Here is a 13,809-nt window from a genome sequence, read left to right as displayed (position 1 = left end):
TTAAAAAAAAAAAAAAAGGTCGCTGGTTCAATTCCCAGTCAGAGCACAAGCCCGAGTTGCAGGCTTAATCCTGCAGTTGGGGTGCATGCAGGAGACAACTGTTTGATGTCTCTCTCTCTCTCTCTCTCTCTCTCTCTCTCTCTCTCTCTCATCAATGAAAACATACATATTTTTAAAAATCTAGTGAGTGAAAAGGGGGGAAAAGGCACCACCACTTTGAATGTAGCATTGGCCTTGTTTGTTCTTTGAACCAAATCATAGATTTTTCAGGATTTTGGAATAGAAAATCATTGCCTCCTTGTTGGGGGTGCCTTTACCAGATGGGGTATACCTTTGGTGAACAACAAAGTCCACTGAATCTCTGAGCCTCCTTCCTACAGTAGGACCCTCAGTCTGAGAAAGAATTATCTGGCCAGAGCAATACCTCTTGACTATCAGAATAGAGGCGGAGGGCCATGTTCATGGTTTTACAAATTCACCTTCCATCATCTCACTGCCCTGTGAGAAGGACTGTTCACTCTCCCCCTTCTAAGCAGGCACCTAATATTCCCATGGGATGTTCAGAGCTGAGGAACAAAGAAAGGAAAGCAAGCACACACCACGCGCATACTGAGAGGAACTCCTGAGGTATCTCTGAGCTTCCTCTTGCCTCGTAGAATTCATTTTAACTCATTCTTTTTACTGAAATATAGTTTACATACCAAAAGGCCCGTTTTGGGTGTACATGAGTTTTGACAAATGTGTGCCCTGTGTAACCATGACCACAAGCAAGATATAGAACATTTCCATCACACCTAGAAAGTGTCCCACGTCCCACTGTAGTCAACAACCCTCCTCACCAGTCCCGGGCAGCAAGGACCTTTCTTTCACTATTGATTACTTTTGCTTATTTTAGAATTTCATATAAATAGATTCACTTAGCATTCATGTTGTTGCATATATTAGTTATTTTCCTTTTTATTGCAGAGTAGTATTCTATTTTATGGATAGCCACAATTTGTTTGTCCATCTGCCTGTTGAAGGACATTTGAGTTATTTCCAGCTTGGGGGTGTTATGAATAAAGCTACTACAGGTATTCATATACAGTTTTCTTGTGGGCATACATATTTACTTATCCTGGGAAAATTCCTAGGAGTGGGATTTCTGGTGACACAGCAATGTTACTTGATAAGAAACTGCCGAGTACATTTGTATTTTACAAACAGGCTATGTCAGCTTATGCTCCCACCAATGATGTACAAGAGCTCCAATTGTTCCACATCTTTGCCAACATTTGCTATTGTCCACCTTTTTAGCCATTTGAGTAGACTCGGTGGTATCTCATTGTTTTAATTTGCATTTCCTGGTGAGTAAGGATGAGCATCTTCTCATGTGCTTATTGGCCATTCATATGTCTTTTGTGAAATCTATCTGTTTTTTTTAATTGGGTGCTTGTCTTCTTACTAATGAGCTATAACAGTTCTTTATACATTCTGAATAAGTCCTTTGTCAAATAAATGTAATGTGGATATTTTCTGGGACCAATTTTGTATCTTTAGTAGTTAGTACTGTGCCTGGCACATTATAATAGGTGGCCTGGTCATATTGATGTTAGAAGCTATCATTGTAAGCAGAAAGTAGCAATTTGTAGAGGCCAAGACCACCAACGTCAATTTTTTTTTTCTTAAACAACTTTTTAAAATCTCTTTTTTATTGATTTTTAGAGAGAGAAAATATTGATGTGAGAGAGAAACATTGATCGGTTGCCTCCCATACACACCCTGACCAGGGATCAAACCCACAACCTGGTTAAGTGCCCTGACCTGGAATCGAACTGGCTACCTTTCAGTGCATGGGATGGTGCTCAACCAACTGAGCTACACCAGCCTGGGCAAACCTCAAGTCTTTTATAGAGTCTCTGAATCCACATAGTCTCTTTTCCCTTCCTCAAAATTCAAGGGGAGATGGAAAAAAGTGTCTAGGAAGCAACAAGTGTTGGACACCATGCATTGCACATTTAGTTGTCAATACTGTTTCCATAGTCACACTAGGAAACCTGGTTAGGATGTCATATTTATAAGCTGGGTCACACCTTATATACACTTGTGTGTTTATGCTTATTTACAGATTCGTTCGGAGACCATTGCCACTTATGCTCTCTGTGGCTTTGCCAATATCAGTTCCCTAGGAATAGCAATTGGCGCACTCAGTAAGTGGAAAGAATATTATTCAACAATAGATGTGATGTAAACATGCTTCAGCTCTCCATTTTGCTCTGTGACATGATTCGTGTTAGGAAAAAAAAAAAAAAAAAAGCCCTGTAAAGCAATAAATCTTTTGGAGTCTATTTTTTATCCCTGCTCTGCAGTGCAGTTTTGCTGTGTATACCCAAGCTGACTTGAGCAAGAATTTGCTCCAATGGACAGGTTCTTTTCCACCTGAGGCTGACACCTAGGTTTCACTTTGCATGCCAGTTCCCAGAGATTCATAATGGCCACCTGAAGAAGGATGCAAGGGTTCAGTGGAAGTTCAGTGGGAAAATGCTATGATTAAATTGTGATTTCTCTCATGGGCATAGAAGTAGATGATAATGATGAATGGATGGCAAATATTTGGAATGCATCATTGCAATGCAATTGCCTTGCCATGCCCCCAACATACCAGGAGCCTTCTGGATGAACTGAGGACTTGTTTCTTTGTGGACAAACTTAGTCCCTTCCTCACACACCAGAGGACTTTGATTGTGGAGCTCATCACTAAGTTCTTGAATCTTGAATTTTCCAGCTTAGCTTTCTGTTTTGTTTTGTTTTTTGTTTTTTAAGTTAGCTGACCTGAGACCCCACCCCAGAACAATTCTCAAAGGCTGGGAATTTGGAATTCTACTCAATAGTCTCGACAATAATCTCTAATTCTTGCTTCTGTTTCCCAGCATCCATGGCTCCTTCCAGAAAGGATGACATCATCTCAGGGGCAATGAGAGCTCTGATTTCAGGGACCACAGCCTGCTTCATGACAGCCTGTGTTGCAGGTACCACATCCTGTCCTCTGTGTCCTGTCTGCCTGTGCCCATAGGATGGCAGCTTTCAGGGGGACAGAGCTTCCAACCTGCATATGCAGCATATGCTGCTGCAGAGAGTTGAGAGGCAGAGCTGCCTGTAAGCATGTTGTAAAGTGAAATGTGTGGGGGGCGATGGAGAAGCTAAGAACTGAAGGAGAGTTCAGAGGCTTTGTTAATACACTGAATGGCATCTGTTCCACTTCCAGGCATTCTCTCTGGCACTCCTGTAGATGTCAACTGTCACTACATTTTAGAGAAAGTCTTCAACTACAGTTTACCTAGAAACACAACCTATGTGGGATCTTGTTGCCAGACTCTATTGAGCAGGTATTGTATTCTTGATTATTACTACTTTATATCCGTTATAGACCCCATTCACTTATTTTTATATCTTCATAACTCTTAGCTTTATTTAAATATAAGAATGTGTGTGACAATTCTAACCCCCTTTCACTATGACTTTTCTCAGCTAAGGCTAGGAATCATAATATTAAACAGTGCTGCTCAAGCATTTTATATGCCCCCAGCTGTGTATTAGGCCCCGTGTCTGAATTAGTTCACTTGAACTTCGAAACCACTGTTTAAGTTAGGCCACCCTTGCTTGGGTAGGTAAGCATTGGATGAAATCAGTCTTAGAGAGGCTATGTCACTTGCCTAAGAAAAATGAGTTCATGCACAATCAAGACAGAAAGACCTAAGAAAAATTGGGTCTTTCTGCCACAGGACCCACGCCCTTAACTAGTATCCTAGTTTCATTACTAGGTACTGCCTCCCTTTGAAGGAGGGCATGCAGCACAGGTTATCCTGACAACGTGGTGATGAACTACAGGGAATGAGAGGCCACCAGTGGCCCATGCTGGCCACCCCCGTCCTCTACAGTTTCTGTTTACAAAACCAATATCCCCACCCATCTGCCCTTCTTAATATGTAAGTGTTCTATAAGGATTGATTTGATTCTCCCTTTGTTTATTCTGGAGGAAATAGGGAAAATCCTTGAGGCCAAATAGGATTTGAGAGCCAAAACTAATTCTCCGGGGACTCTGCCTTTAACCTAACCCTAAACAGAATGTGAGGGAGGAAATCAGCTTCCTCCCCTATGCTTTTTTCTGATGTGTCATCTTTTGCTCATCTACTGTTTCTGTTTTCTAAGGCTCAACTAACTGTTTCATTCCACTTTCCACTAGCACTGTTGTCAGCGGTCCAGGCAAGGTCATCCCAGGAGGAAACCACAGCCTGTATTCTCTGAAGAACTGCTGCCAATTGTTGAATCCATCATCACTGAACTGCAGTTGGATCCCTGATGCATTCTGAGTTCAGTTACTTCTCCAACAGAACTCTAAGTACGGGTGCTGAATTTTCTACTTTGGAGAGAGAGAAAAAAAGCTATTCTCCACAGATCGATACGTCCATCATGGAATCAGCTTTAATTCGAAAGAAGAACAGGAGTGAACCCAGCATATGTCCTGGCTGGGAATCAAACTGTGACCTCTTGGTTCCTGGTCAATGCTCAACCACTGAGCCACACCAGCCGGGCCATCACAAGTGCTCTTCATGCCGTAAAGACCATTTTGAATGAGAAAACACAAACACTAAGGTCTGGACTCACAGAAAATGAATGTAAAAAAGGTTTTGAAATACCTTAAGTAATTTATTTATATTTTTCTTTTTGTTAATGTACAAGAGTAATTTTTTTAAATCTATGTGTAAATAGTTGATTTTCTTTTGTGCTGGTGTTGGTGGTGGTGGTGAAGAAGCAAGCTAAATACCCAAAGAACTCTTTATGTCAGAAGCATAATATACCAGGATATTTCTAGTTATTAATCATTTGTATCAAAATTTTTTTTGGAACTCAATGTGCCCTTTTGGTATATAGACTTTTTTTTTTATGGAAACATATTTATATGTCTTTTCCCTCTGTTCTTATGTTCTGGTGTCAGCTTTCATAAAAGCCTTTGGCTTAGTGTATCATGGAGGCCAATTATTCATATATTGGTTCTCCTTTGTCTGCTATGGCTATTATTTTTCTCTCCCTTTTTAACGCTGCATTTTTTTATATTCTGCTTTATTTTAAAGAATCTCTTTGATGCTTCTAGTGTCTCTCTCTGACCAACTACTTTTCAAATTATGTCTGTTACCATTACTATTTCTTGGATGTTTGTAGCTCTTAGCTCTTCTCTGAGCTCTTTTTTAAAATTATTACTTCAAGAAAAACAATTACTGCCCTGTTTTTTGTTAAGCATTTTTCTTTTTCAAATTATAAAAAGTAATACCAATTTTAAAATTATATAATTTTTAAATGATGATGTTACAATGGTGTTACATCCCAATAAACTCATTAGAAGTTGAAAATGTAAGTCAAAAATCCATTTAATACACCTAACCTAAACATCATAGCTTAGCTTAGCCTACCATAAACGTGCTTAGAACACCTACATTAGCCTACAGTTGGACAATCATCTTGAGTTTCATCACAAGAGTAATTGCCTTCCCCTTCTCGCCAGAACTAGAAGACACAGACGGGTATTTTGTAGACATGATAGGATGGAAAAATACAAAACACAGTATCTAAAAATGCTAGCAACACAGTATACTGTAGAGTATCAGTTGTTTACCCTTGAGATTGTGTGACTGACCAGGAGCTGTGGTTCACTATCACTGCCCAGCATCAAGAGAGAGTATCTTAACATATATTACTAGCTCAGGAAAAGGTCAAAATTCAAAATTTGCAGGATAGTTTCTACTGAATGTAATTTGCTTTCACACCATTATAAAGTTTAAAAATCATAAGTTTGGGACTATCTGAATACACACACACCTTTCTCCTCACCCTGTTGACTCCAGCTCTTTCCAGTACCATACCCCTGAGACTAATATTGTTAATTGACTGCCATACGCACCTTTCTCCAAACATGTAAGAACGTTGGTTCTACACAAATAGAATGAGTCAATTTACATATCACCTTCAACTTCTTTTCACTTGGTAATATAACCTTGCAAATTCCTATAAGTCATTATGTATAATTCTAGCTCTATCCTTCCCTTCCCACCACTGTTTGTGTGTATGTGTGTGCATACAATTCTACATAAATGAGATAGCAAACTACATGTTCCCAGTGAAACCTCTTAATGGAGGTTTTTGGTGCATGATAAGTCTATACACTTTCTTCTTAAATATATTTTTATTGATTTCAGAGAGGAAGGGAGAAACAGAGAGAGATAGAAACATCAATGATGAGAGAGAATCATTGATTGGCTGCCTCCTGCCCGCCCCCTACTAGGGACTGAGCCCACAACCCAGGCATGTGTCCTTGACCGGAATCAAACCCAGGACACTCCAGTCCACAGGCCAATGCTCTAGCCATTAAGCTAAAGCAGCCAGGGCATCTTCACTCTTCTTTAGCAGACATAGAAGCTAAAGGGATGTTTGCACACACCCCAGTTTATCCTTCACCCCGCCCCCCAGTGTCCTAAGATGGTATGTCCATGTGTTTCCTATGTGCTTGCTCAGTTGTTCTCTGAGGTCACTCAGAGCTGACAACTTGTGGCTGTCAGCCTAGGTACCTGGACCTTTTTTAAGCCAAAGCTGTGATATCTATAGGGTGTCCCCCAAAAATATATACATACTTTAACACCTGACAGCTCAATTTTGAAAACAAAATGTGTTTTAATAGACACTGCTTTATAATTATTCAAAGTGTGTGTATACACTTTTTGGGGCACCCTATATTTTGAAAAACTCTGCACTCTGCCTTGTCGGCCCACGAAATTTGAAGCCCCTGGCCTTATCTCTGAGTCTGTGTTTACACTGACAGTTTTCACTAATCAGAAAGCCCTTTTCAAACACAGTATTAGAAGTCCAGATATGAATGTCTCCTAATTTCAATAAAGATGGAAGTTCTCTCTACTGCCTATTATTCTCCTAATTGTTTTCCATTGGTTTGCAAAAGGAGAAGGGGCAGAAATGGCATTTCTTTCCCCAATGCAGAAACTATGGTTATAAACAAATTTTCTGACCCTATAGAAGCCTTAGGGCCTCAGCCAAAAATAAATTGGAATCATGGACCATGGAGAATTTTCTTTGGTTCCCCCTAACCCCCATTGGTAGAGTCAGCATATCCAAGCAGTTAGACCTGAGTGGCAAAGTCTCTGCAACTACACTGATTACTAACATGCATTCATTTTGCAAAAACTCCCAACGAATTGTTTTTATATTTCTGTGGTTTATTTAGGCTGACAGGCTACTGTGAAGGGCTTAAGACGTGCACTTGTCCAGTGAAGCTGACTTCCGATTACAGAACAATTACAAATAGGCATGCTTTTAAAGAAGGTGCTGAAGGACACAGTGTGCCAGGAAGGATTAAGCTCCCCTGAATGTCCTGGAGTGGGAAAGGGGAGGCAATCATTCACATTTTAAACAGCAGGAACATAGGACTTAAGAAAGAGATGTCTGGTACAGGCACGCCATATGGTGCTAATGAACCACCTGGCCCTGAGAATAGCTACTTTCTACAACCCGTTACTTATTTATAAAAAAAAAAAATTTTGTTGTAAGCTCAAGCAGGAAGGAAAGTGTACATTTACCAATTCTTTTTCTGGGTCTAAGGACAGCACAAGCTTGTAACAATTGTTTGCCTTTATATCACAAAGCAATATGACTGTCTCCTGGATGTACAGTGAGTATTTTCAACTGTGGTCATTAGTGGGTTTCCTTGGCATTTTCATTTCAAAAGACTCTAAAAAATAAACAATGAATCTGCACCAAGTCAGCCCCTCTTACCCATTATATCTTTTGCAAAATGGGAAAACAGTGACTGATGTTGAGGAGGATATAGCCAGTAGCCATGCAATGGAGGAAAGCATTCAAATTACAACCTTAAGATTTAGTTCTCCTAGAACTGACAGCAACTACTTGACCATGAGAAACCAGGATTGTAATAAAATGTATGTCTTACAAGCCATGTTAACATGTAAAATCAGCCCTACATCTTCCATGTACAAACATGCTTCTGGTAATATTCATAAAACTAGAGGCCCAGTGCACAAAAATTTGTGCACTCGGGGGGGCGTCCCTCAGCCCGGCCTGTTCCCTCTCGCAGTCTGGGACCCGTGGGGAATTGGGCCTAAGCTGGCAGTCAGACATCCCTCTGGCAGCCCGGGAGCCCTCGGGGGATGTCCACTTGCCAGCGGGGAGCAGGCCTAAGCTGCAGTCAGACATCCTTAGCACTGCTGAGGAGGCAGGAGAGGCTCCCACCACAACTGCTGTACTCACAGCCATCAGCCTGGCTTGTGGCTGAGCAGAGCTCGCCCTGTGGGAGCACACTGACCACCAGGGGGCAGCTCCTGCATTGAGCATCTGCCCCCTGGTGGTCAGTGTGTATCATAGTGGCCAGTCATTCCCTGCTGTTAGGGTCAGTTTGAATATTACCCTTATATTATATAGGATAGAGGCCTGGTGCATGGGTGGGGGCCGGCTGGTTTGCCCCAAAGGGTGTCCCGGATCAGAGTGGGGGTCCGCACTGGGGTGCCTGGCCAGCCTGGGTGAGGGGCTGATGGCTGTTTGCAGGCTAGCCACACCCCCTTCAGGGTAGGGGTCCCCACTGGGGGGCCTGGCCAGTCTGGGTAAGGGGCTGATGGCTGTTTGCAGGCTGGTCAAGCCCCCCAGCGGGGACCCTCACCCCATGAGGGTGTGGCCAGCCTGGGTGATGGGGCTGATGGCTGTCTACAGGCTGGCCACCGCCCCCAGCCACCCAAGCTCCCAGTGGAGGCTGGCTGGAAGCAAGTATCTGGGATTTATTTTTCTTCTATAATTGAAACTTTGTTGCTTTGAGCAGAGGCCACAGCCAGGCAGGGCAGGCAGAGGGGAGTTGAAACATTTCTGAATAATGAAGGGTTCTACAATTCTCTTATCTAATCTATTAAAAGAGAAACATGCAAATTGACTGCACCTCTGCTATGCCCCAAGCCACGCCCACCAGCCATTCAGAGCTTGGCTTCCTCCATCGCCAGGGCAACCAAGCCGCCTGCTTGCTCCAGCTCTATGCTGCCAGCTGCCATCTTGGTTGGGTTAATTTGCATATAGTCGCTCTGAATGGCTGGTGGGCATGGCTTGGGGCATAACAGAGGTGCAGTCAATTTGCATTGTTTCTCTTTTAATAGATTAGATAAGAGAATTGTAGAACCCTACATCATTCAGAAATGTTTCAACTCCCCTCAGCCCCCCTACTCCCTGCCCCCAGACAAGTAGAGCCACCAAACCCATGGCTAACAGCAGAGTTGGGCAGTATCCCTGGTCTAATCTAAATCCCTGCAACTGCAGAGTAACCACCTCGTTGTTTGATTGTTTACGCACATGTCTGTCTGACCACGAGACTACTAATTCCTATGTATCTCTAGTACCTAGGATCTGGCATCTAGTAGACATTTGGTAAACGTTTATTCAATGAATAAATGAAGATTGCAAAATGGCTAACCTTCACATAAGCAGGCAGTTGATTAGATAACTGTTGAAAACTCTTAAAAATCTCATCAAAATTACACACTCATAAAAATTGCAAAGGCTATGCAAGTGAGAAGTTGGAAATTGCCTCCCACTTCAATCTCATTCCTACCATAAGTCAGCCACAGTTAATACTTTGGTGTCGCTGCTAATTTTTCTCTGTATAATAAACAATACAATAAGTGGTAACTAGCAAACTGGAGTGGTGAGTCGTCTTTATTTTTAAATATGGAACATTTCACAAATTTGCATCTCATCCTTGCACAGGGGCCTTGCTAATCTTCTCTGTATCGTTCCAATTTTAGTATGTGTGCTGCCGAAGAGAGCACAGGTGAGTCTTCTTTCAAGCTCAAAGCCTGAAGCACTTCACCTTCCATCTCTTGGTAATGCCAGGCACAGGGTTTGGCTTGTCCTACATGAACTGTGCTGTACAGTAATTAGCAAACAAAGTTCAGGAGACTGGCCTTCCTGATCATCTATCTGCAAGGCCAGCCTGCAATTTAGTAGTGTTGTCTTTGTTGAAGCTAAATGGAATCATTAAAAACATCCCAACACCTAGCATGAATACGAGTATTTACCCTTAACCAGATTCCTTCTGCTTATCTGAGCCATTGTCCTGCTATCACATTTGGAAAAGCTCTTTCAAGGAATGGAAAACAACCAGCTGGTTGCTACTTCAGCAGCTAAGATTTCGGCTCTGGAGTGGAACTACCAGTGTTCAAATCCTGGCCCCTTTACCTTTGATATAACCTCTCTACCTATCTCAGTGTCGCCATCTGTAAAATGCAAATAAACATATCTTCTCTCCCATATTTTTGTGATAATTAAATAAGTTAATTCAATGTAAAGCACTTAGAAGCATGCCTCACAGAGAAAGACTATATAATACACTTTTTTTTCATTGAGGTATAACATATAAGCAACTACACAGAATTGAAGTGTACAGCCTGATGATTTTTGACAAATGTATACACCCATGTATGTGACTTCACCCCAGTCGAGATGGATTGCATTTCCTTGATTTTAGAACAGTCGTTCTCAACCGTGGCTGCACATTAGAATCACCTGGGAATCTTTTTAAAATCCTGATTTCTGGGCCTCATCCTCCGGAAATTCTGGGCCACAACATTAGTAACAAAGCAACAGCAGTTCTGGAGGATGAGGCCCAGAAATCAGGATTTTAAAAAGATTCCCAGGTGATTCTAATGTGCAGCCAAGGTTGAGAAGCACTATTTTAGAAAGTTCCCGGGTGCCTCTTTCCCAGTCAATCTCGCCCTGTCCTCCCAGTTTAGCCTCATTCATTTTCTTTCCCCTAGAGATTAGCTCTGGAAGATCAGATGGAACTTCATATAAATGCAATCATACAGCACATGCTCTTCTGACTCTTGCTTTTCTCAGTCAGCACAGTGTATTCAAATTTTATCCAGCAGGTCTTTCTGCTTTTATTGCTGAGTATTATTTCCTTGTATGAATATGACACCATTTATGTATCCATTCTACTCTTAATGAACATTTAGGTTATTTTCAGTTTTTGCAAAATTATTTTTTGAAAATAACTTCTATTTACCACACTTTGCTTAGGTGTTTCAGAATATCTGAAGTTTAGGAAATGTGAATTGAAAGGTAAAAAAGATGTGGCTTGCCCACATTGGGGTTTGCTCCTTAATGCCCTTTCTCTCCCTCATCATCAAGCTGAATCTCTTTACTCACATGTTGTTTTTCAAAGGTATTTTCAAGATCACTGGCTTCGGGCCACAAACTGGAAGGTCAGTGATAACTGAGCCTTGAAAGAGAATAACAGGGAAGCTGGAGTACCTGTACAGTCATTCTTGGTTAAAAAGAGTGGTGATTAATCTGTCCCTACACAGGACATAATGGTGTTTCCACTCTACTGTGTTTTGAGAAAATTCACTTGGCTTTTCTAAATCTCCAATAGATCTACTTTACATTAGCATTTGATGTCATAGGGCTGTAGTGCAGAAACTTGAATTTTTAAAAATACAAGTAATAATGTAAGAAAGCAGTTTATAGTTTGAAAATATTGTGGGCAACCCTGGCGTGCACGCAAGATGAGCTCTGATCATTTAATATTTTGGCTCCAGCAGCTCGCAAGATACAAAAGCATCCATCAGCTGAAAATTTTGTTACTTAGGAGCTACAAAAAATGTAATCCCATTTATGAGAATGGCTGGCCAGTTCTTAAAAGCACCTGTGTGAAACAAAAGACTAATTCTCGAACAGAAGGAAACTCAATGTTCTTGGGGGCTCAGGAGTTCTCCTGTCAGTGTGACTTGACTATTGTTTCCATAGCAACAGACTCTGGAATTCTCAAAAGTAGCCAAGTGCCTACAGGAGGCTGCAGTTGGACACTCAAAAAACTTCTTTCTCAAAAGTTACTGAAGTATTCAGAAAGGTTTCAGTCAAAATTTCATCTGAAACTGGCCTTCTAGATGACCTGAAAGTAACATGAATTTCTAAAATACTCTCTCTTCCTTCTTACCAATAATATCAGGAATGCGTTTGAGGAGAATTGTATTCAGGGTTTAGGTATTTACCCTGAGGTGAGGAACAGAGCAGAGATCCAGATAGTTCCCGCAGCAACTGGCCAGAGCCCGGATGGCCCTGGGAGGACAAGGCAGAGATCCCTGTTCTAGGGGTGACTCCCTGCGTCAGCCGCTGTAACTGGATTGGGAAAGGCACTCAGAGGCATTCTGTCTCTACCACTTTTATAAGATGCTTCATTGCAAACGTAATCAATCCTTGGTTGTAGAAAAATATTCATAATGTTAAGGAGAAAGTTAAAACTTCCCCGTACCCCATTACAAAAGCATAACTAGTGCTAGTAATCTGTAATGTATAGTCATTTAATGTGCACGTGTGTGTGTGTGTGTGTGTGTGGTGTGTGTGTGTGTGTAACACCATTGAGATATATTTTGAGGCCAGCTTCCCCCCGACCTCCGATGTATCATGAACACTTTTGCATGTTGTTAAATATTCTTGTACATTATTTTTAAATGGCTGCAAAGCATTCCGTTATATGACTTCACTATAATTTAACCTGCCTCCCATGGCTGGCCACTATGGATGTTTCCCCTTTTCTTTCATTAGTTTCTCCCGTATATTTACCTTCCCATAATTTACTGTGCCTAGAAGCACAGTTCACTTCCTACAACCTACCCACTCCCTTTGTCTTGTTATTTCACAATCTTTGTTAGAATGGGATATGAGCCTCCACATCTAACCACTTCTTTGGGTTTTCACTTCTTTCTTAGGGAGCCCCCATGTGCATGTAATATAAACTGTTTCTTTTGTTAATCTCTTTTGTTAATTTAATCTGTGGGCCCCAGTCCCAGAACCTAACAGGGTAGAAGAAAAGATCCTTTTTCTTCCTTATAATATCTAAAATGGAGATTATCATATCTAACCCAGAGAATTAGCCTTAAAAATTAAATAAATGTGGAATGTTCAGTCCATAGAAAAATTCGATAAATTTCAGCAATGATGACAAAGAGAAGGAAATGTCGTCTACTTCACTCTTGTGCAAAGAAAAGCAGGTACCCAGAGGGTTCCCAGCCAAGGATAGCCTTTCCACTAGATCTGAACTAAAGACATGTTTACGTGTGAAAAATGGTCATCAATGATCTGGATAAGAGGTTTGAGATTATTTTAGTGAATTTTTTCACTAATTCAGTTTGAAAGTGAACCTCAAGGGCTGTTATTCCCCCTGAAACTGGTCTGCCAAGGCAACATGTCAGGTAAGACCAGACTTGAATTCTAGTTTAGCCATTCATCTCTAAGACTCCATTTCCTTATCATTAAAAGAGGGATAATTTTACCTCTTTCTCATTCTGACAAATAATGAGATAATAATATAAGAAAAGTGGCTAGCACTATGCTTATCATATAGTATATGTTCAATAAATGATAATTATTTTTATCATCATCATATTCTTTGCTGTATCATTAAAGATGATGGCTATAGATGAATGAGAACAAATAAAAGGAGGGGAATAAATGCCAGAATTGGACGGAAAGAAAGAAGAAAATAATCAGAATATTAAAATCAAAGCTATCCAAAAAAATAAGATATATTGATGGAGGAACAGAGAGATATACAGATGGATAAAATGTGATCAAGTAGTTAAAAAATATTAATGGTAGAATCTAACTAGTATGTTTCACTCTAAATTCTTTCAAGTTTGCTATATGTTTGAACATTTTTTTATATTAAAATGTTGGGAGAAACTCAAGGCTATCATCCTTCTCTCCAATTCT

At 40.9% G+C, this 13,809-nt stretch overlaps 1 protein-coding gene across 1 annotated transcript in view; it reads left to right on the top strand.

Annotated features, from left to right (window-relative positions):
* The window catches only part of SLC28A3 (solute carrier family 28 member 3), a gene marked incomplete at its 5' end in the record, with an annotated part of 57,862 nt that extends 50,921 nt beyond the window's left edge, over positions 1-6,941 (top strand). Inside the window, 4 exons of the mRNA XM_081102912.1 lie at positions 2,108-2,189; positions 2,910-3,008; positions 3,245-3,365; positions 4,223-6,941. Coding sequence (XP_080959038.1) covers positions 2,108-2,189; positions 2,910-3,008; positions 3,245-3,365; positions 4,223-4,349 — 429 coding nt within the window. The 3' untranslated portion in view covers positions 4,350-6,941. The remainder of the gene's footprint in view (positions 1-2,107; positions 2,190-2,909; positions 3,009-3,244; positions 3,366-4,222) is intronic.
* Positions 6,942-13,809: the final 6,868 nt, after the last annotated feature.

This window comes from Myotis nattereri (genome assembly GCF_964212035.1).
Source record: "Myotis nattereri genome assembly, chromosome: 12".
NCBI lineage: Eukaryota > Metazoa > Chordata > Mammalia > Chiroptera > Vespertilionidae > Myotis > Myotis nattereri.
The sequence above is the reverse complement of the archived record's forward strand: the minus strand, read 5'-3'. Positions and strand labels throughout refer to the sequence as shown.